A 15644-nucleotide genomic window follows, 5' to 3' on the forward strand; every position below is an offset into this window, starting at 1 on the left:
TAGGCATTTCTCTGCAATGCAGAAGACTCGGATTTGATCCCTGGGTTGGGAAAGTCCCCTGGAGAAGGGAATGGCAACCCACTCCAGTATTCTTGCCTACAGAATCCCATGGACAGAGGAGCCTGGCAGACTACACTCTATGGGGTTGCAAAGAGTCGGACACGACTGAGCAGCTACCACTTTCACTAACACCTCTAAACCTTTCATGTGATCCTTTCTCCCAGCTTCCAGTGGTAAATCTTTTTAATTCACTCATTCTTATTTGCATGTATTCAAAAAATGTGTTGAACACATCCTATTACATATCAGGATCTCACCTAGGCATAAAGGATGCAAAGGTAAACAAGATACAGAAGATCCTGGTCTTCATGGATCTTTTGTTTTCTGTAAAATTGTTCATCACACTGTTAAAGTATTGCTAAAGTTCCCCTTTTTCAGGGAACACTGCCAAAGAAAGAAGCCCCACTCATAACAGTCTGTCATTCCTTAGCTATTGCGTCTTCTCCACATTTGGGCATCTTGCCTGCTAAACTGTAATGTTGTGCAAACAGCCTTTGGCATGTGTTTCCTGTCCACTCTCCCACCCTGTTCTCCTTAAAGGTGAGGACTGTGTCTGCTGTTTTCTCTTCTGTCGAATTGCATAACCTATAAGACGGGGTTCCCTTTAACTCTTGTTGACTGATTAATAAAGCTATTAGAGAAAATATGATGTTTTGAGAACCCACATATACCAGCAGTTTCTGTATTTTGGCACGGTCATTTCCTTAAGTTTTTTTTAAATTTTGTTTTGTTTTTCAGCTTAATATTCTTGTTCTTTCATATTTTTAGATGCAGCCCGACAGGCCACTCATGATCATGAGGTAATTAACTTTCTGTCTCCATTGTGTGTATGTGTGTACATGTGATATATGTATATAATGATGATGCTGTTTGAAATGCTATTGGACTGTTTTTTAATGAATGGCAGAGCATTTTCTGTCCTGTAATTAGGATTGAGTTAGTTGCCTTTAGCTTAAGGATTCCTAGCATATGGCAGACACTTATGTCATGAGTCTGTTCTTGAACTAAAGCCCCTAACTCTAGTCCTTTCTTGTGGTCCAAGAATTTTACTGGCTTTAAATGCTGAAGATGGCTGGAATCTGGAGTGATGTATAGAAATGGGGACCAACTAAAAGCTATAACTTGACCATAGTTTATCATCACCAGATACTATATTCTAACTCTCAGAAAGTTGTTATTTAGGAAATCCAGCATTTAGTTAAAATGCACTATTCAGCTTACAGCATCTGCAGAGCACAAGTGACAATATCTTGATTTCTGTGCCTCCTTTCTTCCCTGGCACATATTTGTTTACCCGTCTTTCCGCCCTGCCCCCCCCCAATTTGGTTCAGTTTCAGCAATAGGATTTTGATCTATGTTCCCGTATAGGATTGAGGCCTATGTGTGTTGGCTGTGTTGCATAGAGAGCTTTAAATATATATTTAGCCTATGGTTAATATATGATTGTACAAAAATAAAATGTGTGGTATTTTCGTGCATGAAAATGTTCAGTGACTCCTCATTGCTTACCAAATCACATTCAAACTCAGCAACCAGGGTTTTCTGTAATTAAGTGCCAATTTCCCTTTCCAAATAACCTAACTCCTATATGTCTCTCTTTAAAGCTTTTTATTTTGTATTGGGGCATAGCTGAATAACAGTGTTGTGATGGTTTCAGGTGAACAGCGAAGGAGACTCAGCCCTACATACACAAGTGTCCTCCCCCAGACGCCCCTCCCCTCCAGGCTGCCACCACTGCCATATAGTAGTTCCTTGTTGGTTATCTGTTTTAAATATAGCAGTATGTACATGTCCATTCCACACTCCCAAACTGTCCATGTATATCTTACGTACTTAAAAAATACTAACTGTCCTCTAAGTGCCCCGTCCTTTCCTGCCTCATGCCTGTACTCATATTCTTCCTTTCATGAGCATACTTTCTTTCCCTCACTCTTTTTTTTTATCATCCTCTTGTATCATCCAATTTTGCCTCCAAATTCTAGTCATCCATCAAACCCTATTTCAAGTTCCATTTTCTGCTTCAAGCTTTTTCCTGTTTCCTCCAACTTCCCTTAAACCTCACGGCTCTCTATATGTCTTTTATGCACTTAGCTGGTCTGCCTAAGGTGCCAGAGTTACTCAAGTGCTTCTGTCATTAACACTTTTGGATTATAATCTCTTTGAAGGCATGTGTGGTCTAGTTTCCATTCTGTACCCATCCACATACCATCTAGCATTATGCTCTTGTATGGAGGAGTTCTTCCACAAATACTCATTTGTTTTTATACAAAACCCATTTGTTGAAATAACACTGGAAACTTACACAAAAAGAATTTTCTGATGCACTCTTTTGCATGCACTGGGTTTTTCACTAAATCAAGGAAATCACTTCTTCAAAATAATAACTTATTTATTGTGGAGTTGTAGTTCTCATACCTAATTTGGTATTGGTTACCTTCAAAATGTAAGAAAACTTTTAGATTCACAATTCAAGTAGATTGATCACCATCCATGAATTATAAAGTGAGAAGCATGGTAAATATGAACATTTTATTTTTCATATAAATCCTATATAAATGTAGTTATATATGACATCTCTGTGTTCCAATTAGGATGAAATTTTTTTTGCTTGAGAAACTGTATGTACACTATATGTTTTAACTCATAATTGAATTGTGTTATAAGTTTTCTATACTGCCAGATACTTGTATAATTACTCATTGCCCACCAATATCATAAATTTTCTAAACTTCTTTTTTTCCCTATTAAGCGTCCTTTATAGCTTCTGTATCCTTAATAGTTACAAAAGAGAGTACGGACAGTAAAATCTTAGATCTCACATTTTCTAGTCAATGACTGACTGACTCCTTTCATCAATATGGATTTTGCTGGCCAAACCATATGTGGCATTTTATGCCTCTAATAAAGTTAATAGTTGTAATAAGAAAAGATTTAGTAGACTTAGTCAGTCGCAGAAGCTGCTGCTGCTGATTTTAGAAATTAAGCATTTTAATAAAATATGTTATTTTAGTATGATAGGACTTTCTGCAGTATATGAAAAGGAATAAGTCTCTTTGTGATTTTCCTGTTTCAGGATTAGACACATGTAAAACCAAAGAAAAGGAGGGAGTAGGTGGAAAGCCAGTAGTAGTTTCTCAAATATGTATACACTAGGCTTTATAAACTTGTCTGGTGTATGCCCAGGTCAGGATAAAGCTCTCTTGGTAAGGTTATTGACTCAATTAATGTCACTCACTTTATCTGTTTTTTTTTTCATTGAATAACATCGTACTAAACCAGTTAATTTCAAAACAGTTGCAATTTGAAAAACTGGTTTGACAGTTTTTAAACACAGCCACACATAACCTCTTAGTATAATAAGAGTTAAGAAAAATAAGAAAGCACTATGAGTGGGAAAAGAAAAAAAGCCACAGAAGCCCCATGGAAAGGAACAACTGAATCAGACCTTAAGATGACTTAGGTTTTGTGGGGGCATTACATATATATACATATATATCTTTGGATAAAGTGGCCTGAACTGAGTTATGAGGAAGTTTATAAAAGAGCAAGTATCTTGCAACGTGCCTGAAACATCACATTTCTAAATACATGTTTATTTCCTTTTTCTTATCCTATTAGGAATAAAATGGCAAATGCCATAAAACAGTTTTCAAGCTCACATCAAAATTACTAAGACCTCAGAAATCCTCTCACCTGACCCCCTCATTTTGCCAGTGAGGAAAATGACTTGCCTAAGATAGGAGAGAATGTCCCAGAATCACTTACTGAATTGGTTAGAGGCAGAATTGTGAGTGAAACCCAGGCGTCTGTAGCCCAGGCTTATTAAGGTCTCTTGGCAGTGCCCTCCACACTATATGGAATAAACAGTGTTGCAAGTAAAAATGGTCCTGGCTGCCTGTGGTGTCAGCAAAATTTGTTGCCACTTGAGACAGAAATGATTTTATTTGTATATATTTAGTAAAGAAACTATTGTATTCCTTAATGGAACTTAGATTCCTAAGACGTTGTTACCAATGTAGATACTGGGGAGCCCTGTTAGAGCTCAGGAAATGCTGACCTGAAAGCCATTCAGACCATTCTGCATAGCCGTGGGGCACTTCAGCCTGGTACACAATATTGAGAGCATTCCTTAAAGTAAAGGGCACTTGAGAGAAGCATATCACTCCATGAGATTCTGGCCCTGAGCCTAGATCACAGCAAAATAGTTTCAGTTCAAAAGGCCTCTGTTCTCTTACCTTCCACTCAATATATAGAATGAAAACCAAAGTGAAGAGTATTCTTGCTCCTCTCAAATCAGAAGCCAGACTGCTAGACCCAGGAGTCAGCTAGTGTTACTCTCAAGAAAGTATCTAAATCTCATGTGAGGACTAAGATAGAAACAATAATTTTGTTTCTCCTTTAATTTATGAAAAATGACAAAATGACACTCAACCTGAACAAATTAGACCCTTTCAATGACGAGGTAATGAAATCCTTATGATTTTAATCCCTTGAGTGATCCTTGGAGCAGCTTAAGTATATCTGAGCCCCCAAGAGGATCCTCTCCAATGCCGAGTAATGTACTCAGTAATGGAAGAGTGCTGATGGTTTTTATGACGACTCTTCAGTTAAGTAGAATTTCTCTCTTGGCCTTTCAGAGACTGAACAGTTTCATTTAATTGCTGTGGTGTTTCTTATTTTGTACTCTTAAGAATCTGTACCAAGAGGCAGTGTGTTAATGCACTTATGTGGTGCTATCCTCTGCCCTTATGTAGTTAGCTTGGTCTGGACTGCTCTGGCAAGGAAGAAAACAGAATTACCTGTCTGAGCAGAATCTAAGCCTTGGAGAGGGCTCTTGGTACCATGGTAATGGGAGCCAGGCATCCCCACCGACCCATCTGACTGGCAGATATTCAGACCTATAGCTAAGTAAATTGATCTCACACGACTGAAACGACTTAGCAGCAGCAAGCCAGTACAGTTAAGTAAGAGACTGAACAGGATGGGATGATAAAATTATAAGCCTTTATCTAAAGTCATTTGTGGATTTATATCTGTTATATCTTATACAGTAACAGAGTTAAAGCATATGGTAAGCCAGCAGAGTTGAGAGAAAGCCACTGTGAGCTATATCTAAGATCTCTTCTGGAACCAGTCTTTCTTACCCATACATTAATTCTCTTTGAGATCCACCAAGAACTGGCTAGAGGCAGAGCTTTGCCTGTTGAAACTGGGGCCTTCAGTGATAATTCTGTTGTTTGTTTTTAAATCATTCTGGAAAACTTCACTTTCTTTCTTTAAGAGGTAGAAGGGCAAAAATTAAGTGCTCTGAAAGTTTCTTCAGGTAAATACATAGTTTTTCAGACTTCCAGCCTACTAGATGTCTCTCTTAATGAGCTGCCCTTGGCCGGCAGTTCACATAGCCCAACCCTCCATAACAAGGCAGGCACCGATACGAAAACAGGAGCCTGGCTGTCAGAGTTCCCTCATAGGCTGTTAACTGCTTAGCCTTTCTGCTGGGCACCAAATTATATTTGTGTTCAAAGATAAAAGACTAGTGGTGGCAAGAGTAGGAAATATACATTCTATCTCTGGCACTTAATGTGTTTTTACAGGAATGATTTCTAGACTTTTTAAACTATTCTTTATGTTATAAAGGTTTTGAAATCCTCAGATTTCACTAGCAATTTCTTCAGTACTCATTTCCCACTGTTTTCTTTACCATCTTATATTATGCAAGATTTTAAACACTGCCAAGACACTTACAATTTATGTTCTTAATGTTTTCAACTTTAAATTCATTGTAGAAATTGCTGCTAAAGCATTTTGAAATATTGACTTTATTCACAAGGATCATTGTGAATATGTTTTGCAGTGGTTTTGTGAGACTTATTTTTAATGGCTTATTGGTGAATTAATTTTAGGTTTATTATTTTTTCTCTCACATAATCCTTGGCATTCTCATATTTAGAGCCTAGTTATTACTGACTTTTTGGTTTTGTTTGTTTTTCCTGGGTCCGAAGAAAGTCTGAAAGATCCCGTTATAGGCTGCCCTTGTAAATAAGAAGAAGTAAAAGTAGACGTCCTAATGGAATACCATTATTATTGCTCGTGGCTGGCAAATCTCTGCTTAAAATTCTTATTGTCCACTCTGCAAAGTTAGATTGCATCATCCTATCTCTGAGAGCACTTTATATGCATAACCAAGAGAAGCAACAGAAAAATCACCCAGAAATTCTTTCTCTATACCTACCTCTTGGATGAAAAGTTATGACCAACCTAGAATTGTGGTGTTGGAGAAGACTCTTGACAGTCCCTTGAACAGCAAGGAGATCCAACCAGTCCATCCTAAAGTAAATCAGTCCTGAATATTCATTTGAAGGACTAATGCTGAAGTTCCAATACTTTGGCCACCTGATGTGAAGAACTGACTTATTTGAAAAGTCCCTGATGCTGGGAAAGATTGAAGGTGGGAGGAGAAGGGGACGACAGGGGATGAGATGGTTGGATGGCATCACCAACTTTATGGACATGAGTTTGAGCAAGCTCCAGGAGCTGGTGATAGACAGGGAGGCCTAGCATGCCGCAGTCCATGGGGTTTCAGAGTCAGACATGACTGAGCGACTAAGCTGAACTGAATGATACCGACCTCAGTCACTTTCTCCCTTGTACACTGTTGACTATTCAGAACACAGAGCTAAGAAATGGTTTCCAATATCTTTATTAGGGAAATTTATGTAGGTTTGTTTTAAGGTTTCATTGCACAGCAGTTGTCACCTGAGAGATCTGAATACTTAACATGCTTGAGCTCTGTGAAAGTTTGGTTCCAAAGGAAAGGTGAATACATTTTCTTCACAGTCTCACCTAGACTGACTGACTGCTGCTCATCTTACTATTTCTTTAAGGAAAACGTGACCATTGTGCCTTCGGGCACTACTATTTAATTTAGTTTAAGAATTAACTGTTTTGTTACTCTTGATTCACAGAAAGAAGCAGAAGTAAAGGAACGGTCTGTTTTTGACATCCCTATATTTACAGAGGAATTCCTGAACCACAGCAAAGGTGATTACCAAAGGATCGTATTGCGTTCCTCACATCTGTGACAGGGGATTTAGTTGTCAGGAGAAATTAATTGCTCAAAAGCAATGGTAGTGATACTCCCGACCCTGGGACTGGTCTGAAAGAAGAAAGTTGCTTCTATTTCACTCTCTATTAAAAATAGCTACTCAGAGACGAGTGAGGAAAGTTCAGCCAGTGTTGTCAAAGCAGCTTTAGTCTCTGAATCAGAGGAAATAAATATACATCACTAATTCAGTTGCTTTCAGGCTGTTAGCCAAGAACCCTTTGTACTAATGAAAGCTTGCATGGATATCCAAAATATAAAATAAATAAGCAAAGCTGACCCCACTGCAATAAAGCTTTGGACCCACAGCTGTGCTTGCCCAGTCTCCCAGGATCCCCCTGTGAAACCCCTCAGGCTTCTCATAGCACGGCTTTAAACAAACCAAACAGACAAACACTGGAAATTGCAGCTGTTCCTTGCAGTCTTAAGTATAGAATATGACCAGCTTTAAGAATTAAAATAACTCTGGAGAGCCAGGCGTTTTATTGCTGAAATTGCTATCAGAAAGGCCATAATGAGACTAGGGACAGGAGGAGGGGTAGCTAATTAGAGACAGCTAAGCAGAACTTCTAGAAGAGTCACTGGGACTCCTCAGAGACACTGTGTTACCTGTGTTTTGGGGGGCTTGCTTCCTCAGCTCGGGAGGCAGAGCTCCGTCAGCTTCGCAAATCCAACATGGAATTTGAGGAGAGGAACGCGGCCCTGCAAAAGCACGTGGAGAGCATGCGCACAGCGGTAGAGAAGCTGGAGGTGGACGTGATCCAGGAGCGCAGCCGCAACACCGTCTTACAGCAGCACTTGGAGACCCTGCGGCAGGTGCTGACCAGCAGCTTCGCCAGCATGCCCTTGCCTGGTAACATCATCCCCACCTGAGTCGTGTAAAGTGGTGGGGGCTGGGGAGGTGCTGCATATGCTGGCGTTGGTGTGGTGAGGCTGAAGTCTCCCTTCAAGGGGAAGACCAATAAACTCCGAGGTCGTTTCCTCAGAGTTTTCTGTAGGTAATGGAATAGAATCTCAGTATTGGTTAAAATCTGGAGGAGGGCATGGCAGCCCACTCCAGTACTCTTGCCTGGAGAATCCCCAGGACAGAGGAGCCTGGTGGGCTCTAGTCCGTCCAGTCGCAAAGAGTCAGACACAACTGAGCCATTAAGCACAGCACAGCCCATTGGTTAAAATCATCCAAAATTTCAGACTCTCTGCTCAGTTAAATTTTTCTTCAATTATATTTTAACATAATCTGCTTTCTACTAAGCTTAATTTGATTTTCAGAATAGTGGAAACTGTGTAATAAATCCTCAGTGGAGTGCTTTTCTTTTTTTAAATTGTGCTATAATTGATGTATAACATTGTGTTAATTTCCAGTGTACATCATAATGATTCTATATCTGTATATGCTGTGAAATGATCACCCAAGTCTAGTTACCATGTGCCCCCATGTGTGCATGCACGCCAAGTCACTTCAGGCGTGTCCTACTCTTTCCAACCCTGTGGGCTGTAGCCCTCCAAGCTCCTCTGTCCATGGGATTTCTCAGACAAGAATACTGGAGTGTGTTGCCACGCTCTCCTCCAGGGGATCTTCACAACCCAGGGATTGAACTCTTAGCTCTCCTGCATCAGTAGGTGGGTTCTTTGCTGCTAGTGCTACCTGGGAAGCCTATACCACCTTACAAAGTTGCAAACAAATTTTTCTTCTTGTGATGAGAACTTTTAAGATACACTTTCTTGGCAGCTTTCAAATACATGGTACAATACTATTGACCACAGTCACCATAAGGCACACTCCACCCCCATGACTTAATTTATTTCATAACAGGACGTTTTTATTTCTTGATCCCCTCTCCCATGTCACCTGTTCCCCCAGAGCACTTTTCCAGAGCATATAAATGTGCTGGCTTTGTGATATTGTCTTAATGGGAAGGAAAAGAAATACTAATATTTCTTATATATGTTTTCATGTTGAAAATAGTCACAGTAGATCTAAGAGAGTCCTTAACCTGTTTTATGCAACTACTCCTATATGCTGTGCAGCAATAGTAGTCCATCTGTTTATTTAGAGTATGTGGGTTAATTTCATTTCTTTGAGGTCTGAAAGTCTCTCTTCTGAAATTAAAATCTTCTCTGTGGAGCAGACCCCATTAGAGTCAAGTTTCTTTGCTGTGGAATCACTGATCTGTGTTACTATTGAACTGAATGGGGAAGCTTTTCTTACTTTCTCTTATCTCACTTCAGGAAGTGGAGAGACACCTACAGTGGACACTATCGACTCCTATATGAACAGACTGCACAGTATTATTTTAGCTAATCCCCAAGACAATGAAAACTTCATAGCTACAGTTCGAGAAGTTGTGAACAGGCTTGATCGTTAGGGAATGGTGAGTGCTCACTGACTTGATTCGTACATGCCAGCACATCATCAAAACTAAGATGGCATTAGACCTTATTAATACTATTAAAATCCTGGAATGACATTGAATAAGTGAGTTGGAGGCTTAAGATTCCTGTTGCTTGGTTGCTAAATGTAGTAAATAGTGTTGGAAAACTGAATCAAGATAATTTTTCCTCATGCATGCCTCCATGTGGCTTAATGGAAAGAGCATGATTTTTGTGGTTGGATCTCAATTCTAGCTTTGTCACTTATTAAGTTGTATTCTTAGGTATTAGTTTCCCAAAGGGTTTTGAAGGTTGAGTGAGAAACTTAAAGGAAATAACCCCACAAACAACACACTGGACAAAATAAGTATCACTTAATTGTTAAGCTTCCTTTTCCCTGTAAATTTAACGATAATTCACAATAGTCAGTGAGACATTGTATGTTTACAAGCCTATGTAAGTAAGCTTTTCATTTACCATTCAATATCAGAGTAACAGTTGTGTGTTAAATGTTAATGTGGACTAAACTTACAGTGAAACAGTTAATGCCTTGATTGAATATATTAAAAAATATATAAACTCTCAATAAGTGAAAGGAGAGAAACAAGAAAATAAACTTTTTAAAAATACATTCAACAAATGACTTGTAATATGTTTTACATCCTTTTAGAAGAGAAAAAATACATTTCCAAAGGGGTCCTGCCTTTATAAACTTTTTGGTACTCATGGTCAGTCATCAGTATCATTTCTTAAATGGAACTGGTTATTTTTTCACTCAGATTCCTAGAGATAGAGTACCCTTTAGTTTGTCATTCCACAATTGACAGCCCTTTGGTCTGTCAGTTAAATTGTTCCATCCCTGCAGACATACAAACTATGTGGAAATCTTAGGGTTGGACCATACAGTGAATGGCCATATATGGATGCTAAAACAAGAGTGGATGGCAAGATACACTCCTTAGCAAGGCTGGTCATGGATTTATATCTTTATTTATTTGTCTTGCAGGTAAATGAGCATACTCATATACATGTTCATATTCTAACATGGTCTGGGTCTTGAGCAACGTGTGCAAGAATCAATAAAACCTATAATTCTTTATCTAACGAGGTTGTGTCTGCCCGCAGAGACGAAAGCAGTCGTCTCTATCCTTCTTGGCCACGGGCTCCAATAGTAACTGTACAGGGCGATTCGTCATACTTTCGCCCAGTTGTGCTCTGATGGGAAAAGGATTACTGTCCTTCTAGTGTGTAGCCAGCTGGAACGGACCATACTTCTAAGAGATGACTAGACTCCCTACAGAATAAAGAAATGGCATTACTGCTGCTGTTTATGAAGGGAACAGCTTGTAAATCTAGGCCTGGGATTTTCAGGAGCTCGTCACCCTTCTCATTTTCACACAGGGTTTTCAATTAGCACTCTGGTAGGCTTGAAAAGAGAGGTGGGAGAAACAGTGTGGAGGACTGTGGAAGTACACAGTAACTGATAACATGGTGTCTCCTCACATAGGTATAGGGCAGTTGTTGTGAGTTTTGAGCCAAAAATGGTTTTCCATTTTGAGCATTTGGCCAGTAAGACTTTCCTAAAGCTTTACCCATCTTAAGGATATAAACTGTCATATCTGCTTTCTGAGGTGTCTTTGCAAACCTAGAACATTATCATTATCCTTGATTTTAACCTACAAATATTTTCCCTTAAAAGAAAGAGTAGCTGAAAATCTGAACGGTTTTGTTACTACAGATTCTTACAATCTAGCCACGTAAACATAACTGAGAATAGTTAGTTCTCCACACTCTCTGAAACTGTCAAATGAAACAGTTATAAAGACTGTGATTAATTCTAGCTTGGCCTCATTATACAAATATGTACAGACAACTAGGCCTGATGTCCCCAGCATTCATGGTGCAATTAATTACTCTGACATGGGCTTGGCAAAGTTTTCTTCCTTTGTCAGGAGCCAGTGAGTGAAAGGAAGCGAATGGTCTATGGTTTTAGAGGAGCATATTAGAGCTGGAAGGGGCCTTTAGGAATCCCATCATTGTACATACAAAGAAACTGAGTCCCAGAGAGGTGAGATGTCTTGCCTAAAAATACCTAAGTAGGCAAGTGCAGATTCTAGAACTAGAACTCGTGTATCTAAATGCAATTGAGTTTCTAGAACATTGATACAAGGAGGTAGGGATGGGTGTCAAGGAAGAGCACTAAAAAAATCTTAGAATGAAAGCAGTAAGATAAATGGGGGGTAATTAGGAAAAAATTACAATCCAGCAGTTATCATATAAAATTTTGTTCAGCCATTTTGTAATTATTTTTTATAGATATACAATGGAAGAATTACCCCAGCTGTCATCTTTCTTTGTGGCTAACTTATACTTAGAAAAAGTGGAGCTGAGAGGAAGCCATGGGGGTGATTTCACATGGAGAGGTGACTACTGTATATATCAAAAGCCATATGTTGCTTGATTTCAGTTGAATGAAATGATAGTTACCTGTTTGAGGATTGGAAAGAAAACAACTTTTTATGTGATTGCATTTTTATTGATGTAAGAATTTATTCATCTTATGCACATAGTACTTTCCTACACATGCAGGGAGCCTTAGATTTATACTTAAAGAAAGTTGGTTTGATTGACCAGGACCAAAGTACTCATTTTTCATCATCGAATTTGTCCCTGATACTTGGTTTTCTGTGTTTGGTTGGCAATTTTCCAACCTCCCCATTGTGGCTGAACTGGAGCAGGGCCACGTTTGTCATTGAAATGTCTAAAATGCCTCAGTGAAGTTGGCTGCTTGCAGCTTTGTGAGCTCCTTGGTTTACATAAACCCTGCCACTCACCTTAACCCTTTTGAAAATAGAGCATCGCAGTATTTTCACCAAAAATCTGAACCCTTTCTGATCTGTGCTTACCTTTTTGGTATCTTTTTTCATTTTTTTTCCTCCCAGTTCTACAGGTCTTAGAGCTCCAGGATGTTCTGTAAGTGGTTTTACTTGTTCAGAATGAGAAGCCATCCATGGATATTTGAGTTGAGTGGAGGCAGAGAGGGCGTACAGATTATTATGCTTGTGAAAGAACCGTCAGTTATGAGGTACATGCCTTCACCCCAGGAAGCCATGTGAGGGAGCAGCAAAAGGAACATGTATGTGAACTTCCTATGGAATTGTCCTTGTGAAGCTTTGACCGTGTGCAAGTCTTCAGTCTCCTATCATCTCTACTTCTGTTCAAGTGGGTCTGCGTATATTCTGCTGACTAAATACCCCTGAGAGAGGCACCTTTTGCAGCAGAAAGGAAGCCTTCTCATTGTTCTGCTTCATTCAGATTGGACTCTTTTACCAGTGGCTCTGTGGTTTTTATCAGTTTTCCTACCTAGCTGTCACTTCTTTTTTTAATGCTTTTGGGGGTTGATTTTTTTTATATTTTCTTCACCCCACCAAGTTAGATGTCTCCATTTTCTGACCTCTGGGCTTTGTTGCTCAGCAGGGCTCTGAAGGAGAGTTTCTCTCATTGGACAGGCCCAATCTTCTCCCATCATTGTCCTGCTGTGACTCCAAAGAAAGGAGCTTCTTGTTGATAGTGTCCTGTGGAGCGAGGCTGTGTCTCATACCCCGCACAGCGCACAGTGGGTGCCAGCCCTTGTCGTGGAGGCTTTGTGATTGCAGCCCTGAAGGGGAGCACTCTTTCCTCCCCTCTTGGTACTGCCTGCTGTTTTCTAAGCATCGCTCCTGCACGTACCCTGTGTCCTGGGCCCAGCAAGGCTCTTCTGTTCCCATCTGTTGGCAGTGACTTGTGGAATATTTTTGCTGAGGGAAAGGTCATTGGTAAACAGGACAGAACGAGAAAAGTCGTTTCTCACTTGGTATTGAAAAAGATCCTAAAGTTTCTTATAAGCAAAAACAGAGGAAATCCCTGTGTGCTTGAGGTGTACCGAGTCATGGATATGAGTGGCAGAAATGTCATCAGAATACTGCCAGCTGACAGAAGAGAACACGGAGGAATTCTCCATCCTTCGTCTTTCTTCTCTAATCATAACTGCAGAGTCTGTGTCAAAGGGACAGGCTTTCCTTCCTTCTCCCCTCTTCTGATTTAAAAAAAAAAAAAAAAACAGCAAAAGGGAAGAGAAGTTTCTGATTTTCACCTCAGGGTTTGGTTTTGTTGTATTATGTGTTGATGCTGTGGAGCACAAGGCTGGTGGTTGCAGCTGAGATCTTTGGAACCAAAGCAGGGCACGCTGAGCCCACTGTCCAGGCACCACGCCACCAAGGGCAGGTGGAAGTGTGGCCCCCTCACAGCATGCTCACAGGCCAGGGTGCAAGCCAGACACCCCCATCATGTTGCTGCACCCTCCTGTCTTCTCAGCATCTCCTCCCCTGATTTCTTTCTTAACCCAAAGGAAACAAAACAACAGCAAAAAAGCAACCTTGTTAGAAGTTCTTACATGAACACACATCAAATTTTCATGTAATGAAGCCCATACATATACCACCTTGGCCATCTTTTAGAATAACAGCCCATCATTATCTCTATAAACTTGCCAACTCACCTGCTCTTCTGTGTTTTCCTGCTCTGACTGGCCATTCCTGGCTCTTCTCTCAGACACCCTGCCTGCTCAGTCCAAGCTGGAATGCACTGTCTGTGGCAGAAGGACAGCCAAGCCAGTTCTGGAGTTTGTGTTGCCTTCTGCCAAATACTTTGTCTCCTTTCTTCCTCCTCATATTTCTCTCTGTCTCGCCTTTGTGTTAGTTTTGCACAGCATTATTAGCAGTGCTGTGCACCAGGAAAGGCTGTAATAGGTCCAGAGCTTCTCCTTAGTCTGGATAGATACCTGACACTGACTTGAGAGACATCCATTTTCGAGAATGCATGAGATCTCAAGAAAGCTGGCAGTTTGAAAGCATTTTCACAAAATAGCAACCTGCTTCTGACATGCTGGCCCTCCCAGCAGCTACACCTGACTCACTGGTGGCTGGAATTCAACTGACACAAAACAAGAAGGTTCCGTGAAGCAGGTCTGCCTTGCCTTCTCTCTCCTCTGTGCCCAGCCAGGAAGGGAGTGAGTGAGCTCAGAGGCTGACACAATACCTAATTCACATTTCCCAGTAAACTTGTATATATTATTGCACTAATATGTTCTTCTCAAGAAATAAGTTGTTGCCTATTCAGTGTTACAGGTTTCTTTCTTTTTATTAAAACACAAAGAGCAGCTGAGGAAAATGAGACAGATTCTGACATAATGAAATTTTAGAAGAAAAATGTGTACGTGTGTTTGAAACTGTTGAAATGCCAAGTTTTCTGTACAAGTGTTTTTGTAATTAAACTTTTAGATTTTGTTTTTTTTAAGAAGTCAATATGCTTGCTTGATGTTTGCCTCATTAAAAACTTTTCTATGTTGAATCCACTTGATTCAGTTTTACCTGCATTGCCTTCTTATCTTAAAGACTTTGTCAACTCTACATTAATCATTGTCTGTTACACTTTTAAAATGGTAACATTTCATTTTACTAATTGCTTATGCAAAATGTGTCTTAGCCTGTTTGAGGGTTCAATTCTCTTAATGTATGCTATAAGAATACAATGAATTATAATTCATTTTAATGTGGCAATAGTATTCTGGAGGCAACTTGAAAGAAGTCCCATGTTCTTAAAGTCAGGTGACTTCAGCCCCCTTGATAGGAGGCCTAAAGATAGTCTTCCTTTTGACTGAAGAGATAAATTTTCCTTAAATACTTGCTTTTAAAAGTAACCACTACTTCATTAGTCAAAATCTGTTTTAAAGGTAATTTGTCACCTACTTCCACCATGCTTTTAAAATTCTAGGGGTGAGCGCTCCTGGCTTCCAAAGCCTGCTGCCCTCCAAGTAGCTAGTTATGTGGCACTGGGCAAGACTTGCTTTGTTCCCAGTTTCCTCATCTGACATGCCTCAGCTCTCTTACACTTGTCAGAAAGACAGAGTTGGGTGATGTATTGACCGTACTTTGGCGGCTATGAAGAATCTTAAATGAATGCCAGAAATTATTGAGGCAACTCAGTTAGGGTCAGGCTTGACTATATTTACCAGAAACTCAAATCAGCAAAAGTTTAAATAAGACACATCTCTCTCACTGAAAAGTATTCCAAA

The 15644-nt window shown here is 39.9% G+C and overlaps 1 protein-coding gene across 3 annotated transcripts in view; it reads left to right on the forward strand.

The window, feature by feature from the left end:
* The window catches only part of HMG20A (high mobility group 20A), a 65912-nt gene extending 50983 nt beyond the window's left edge, over nt 1–14929 (forward strand). Inside the window, exons 6-10 of one of the 3 annotated variants that reach the window (XM_061158948.1) lie at nt 829–860; nt 7026–7101; nt 7800–8015; nt 9392–9534; nt 12475–14929. In XM_061158948.1, the coding sequence (XP_061014931.1) occupies nt 829–860; nt 7026–7101; nt 7800–8015; nt 9392–9528 (461 nt within the window). In that variant the 3' untranslated portion in view covers nt 9529–9534; nt 12475–14929. The other 2 variants (XM_061158949.1, XM_061158947.1) reach the window with 2 other exon arrangements.
* The last annotated feature ends 715 nt before the right edge of the window (nt 14930–15644 follow it).

Source organism: Dama dama, chromosome 13, assembly GCF_033118175.1.
Source record: "Dama dama isolate Ldn47 chromosome 13, ASM3311817v1, whole genome shotgun sequence".
Taxonomy (NCBI): Eukaryota; Metazoa; Chordata; class Mammalia; order Artiodactyla; family Cervidae; genus Dama; species Dama dama.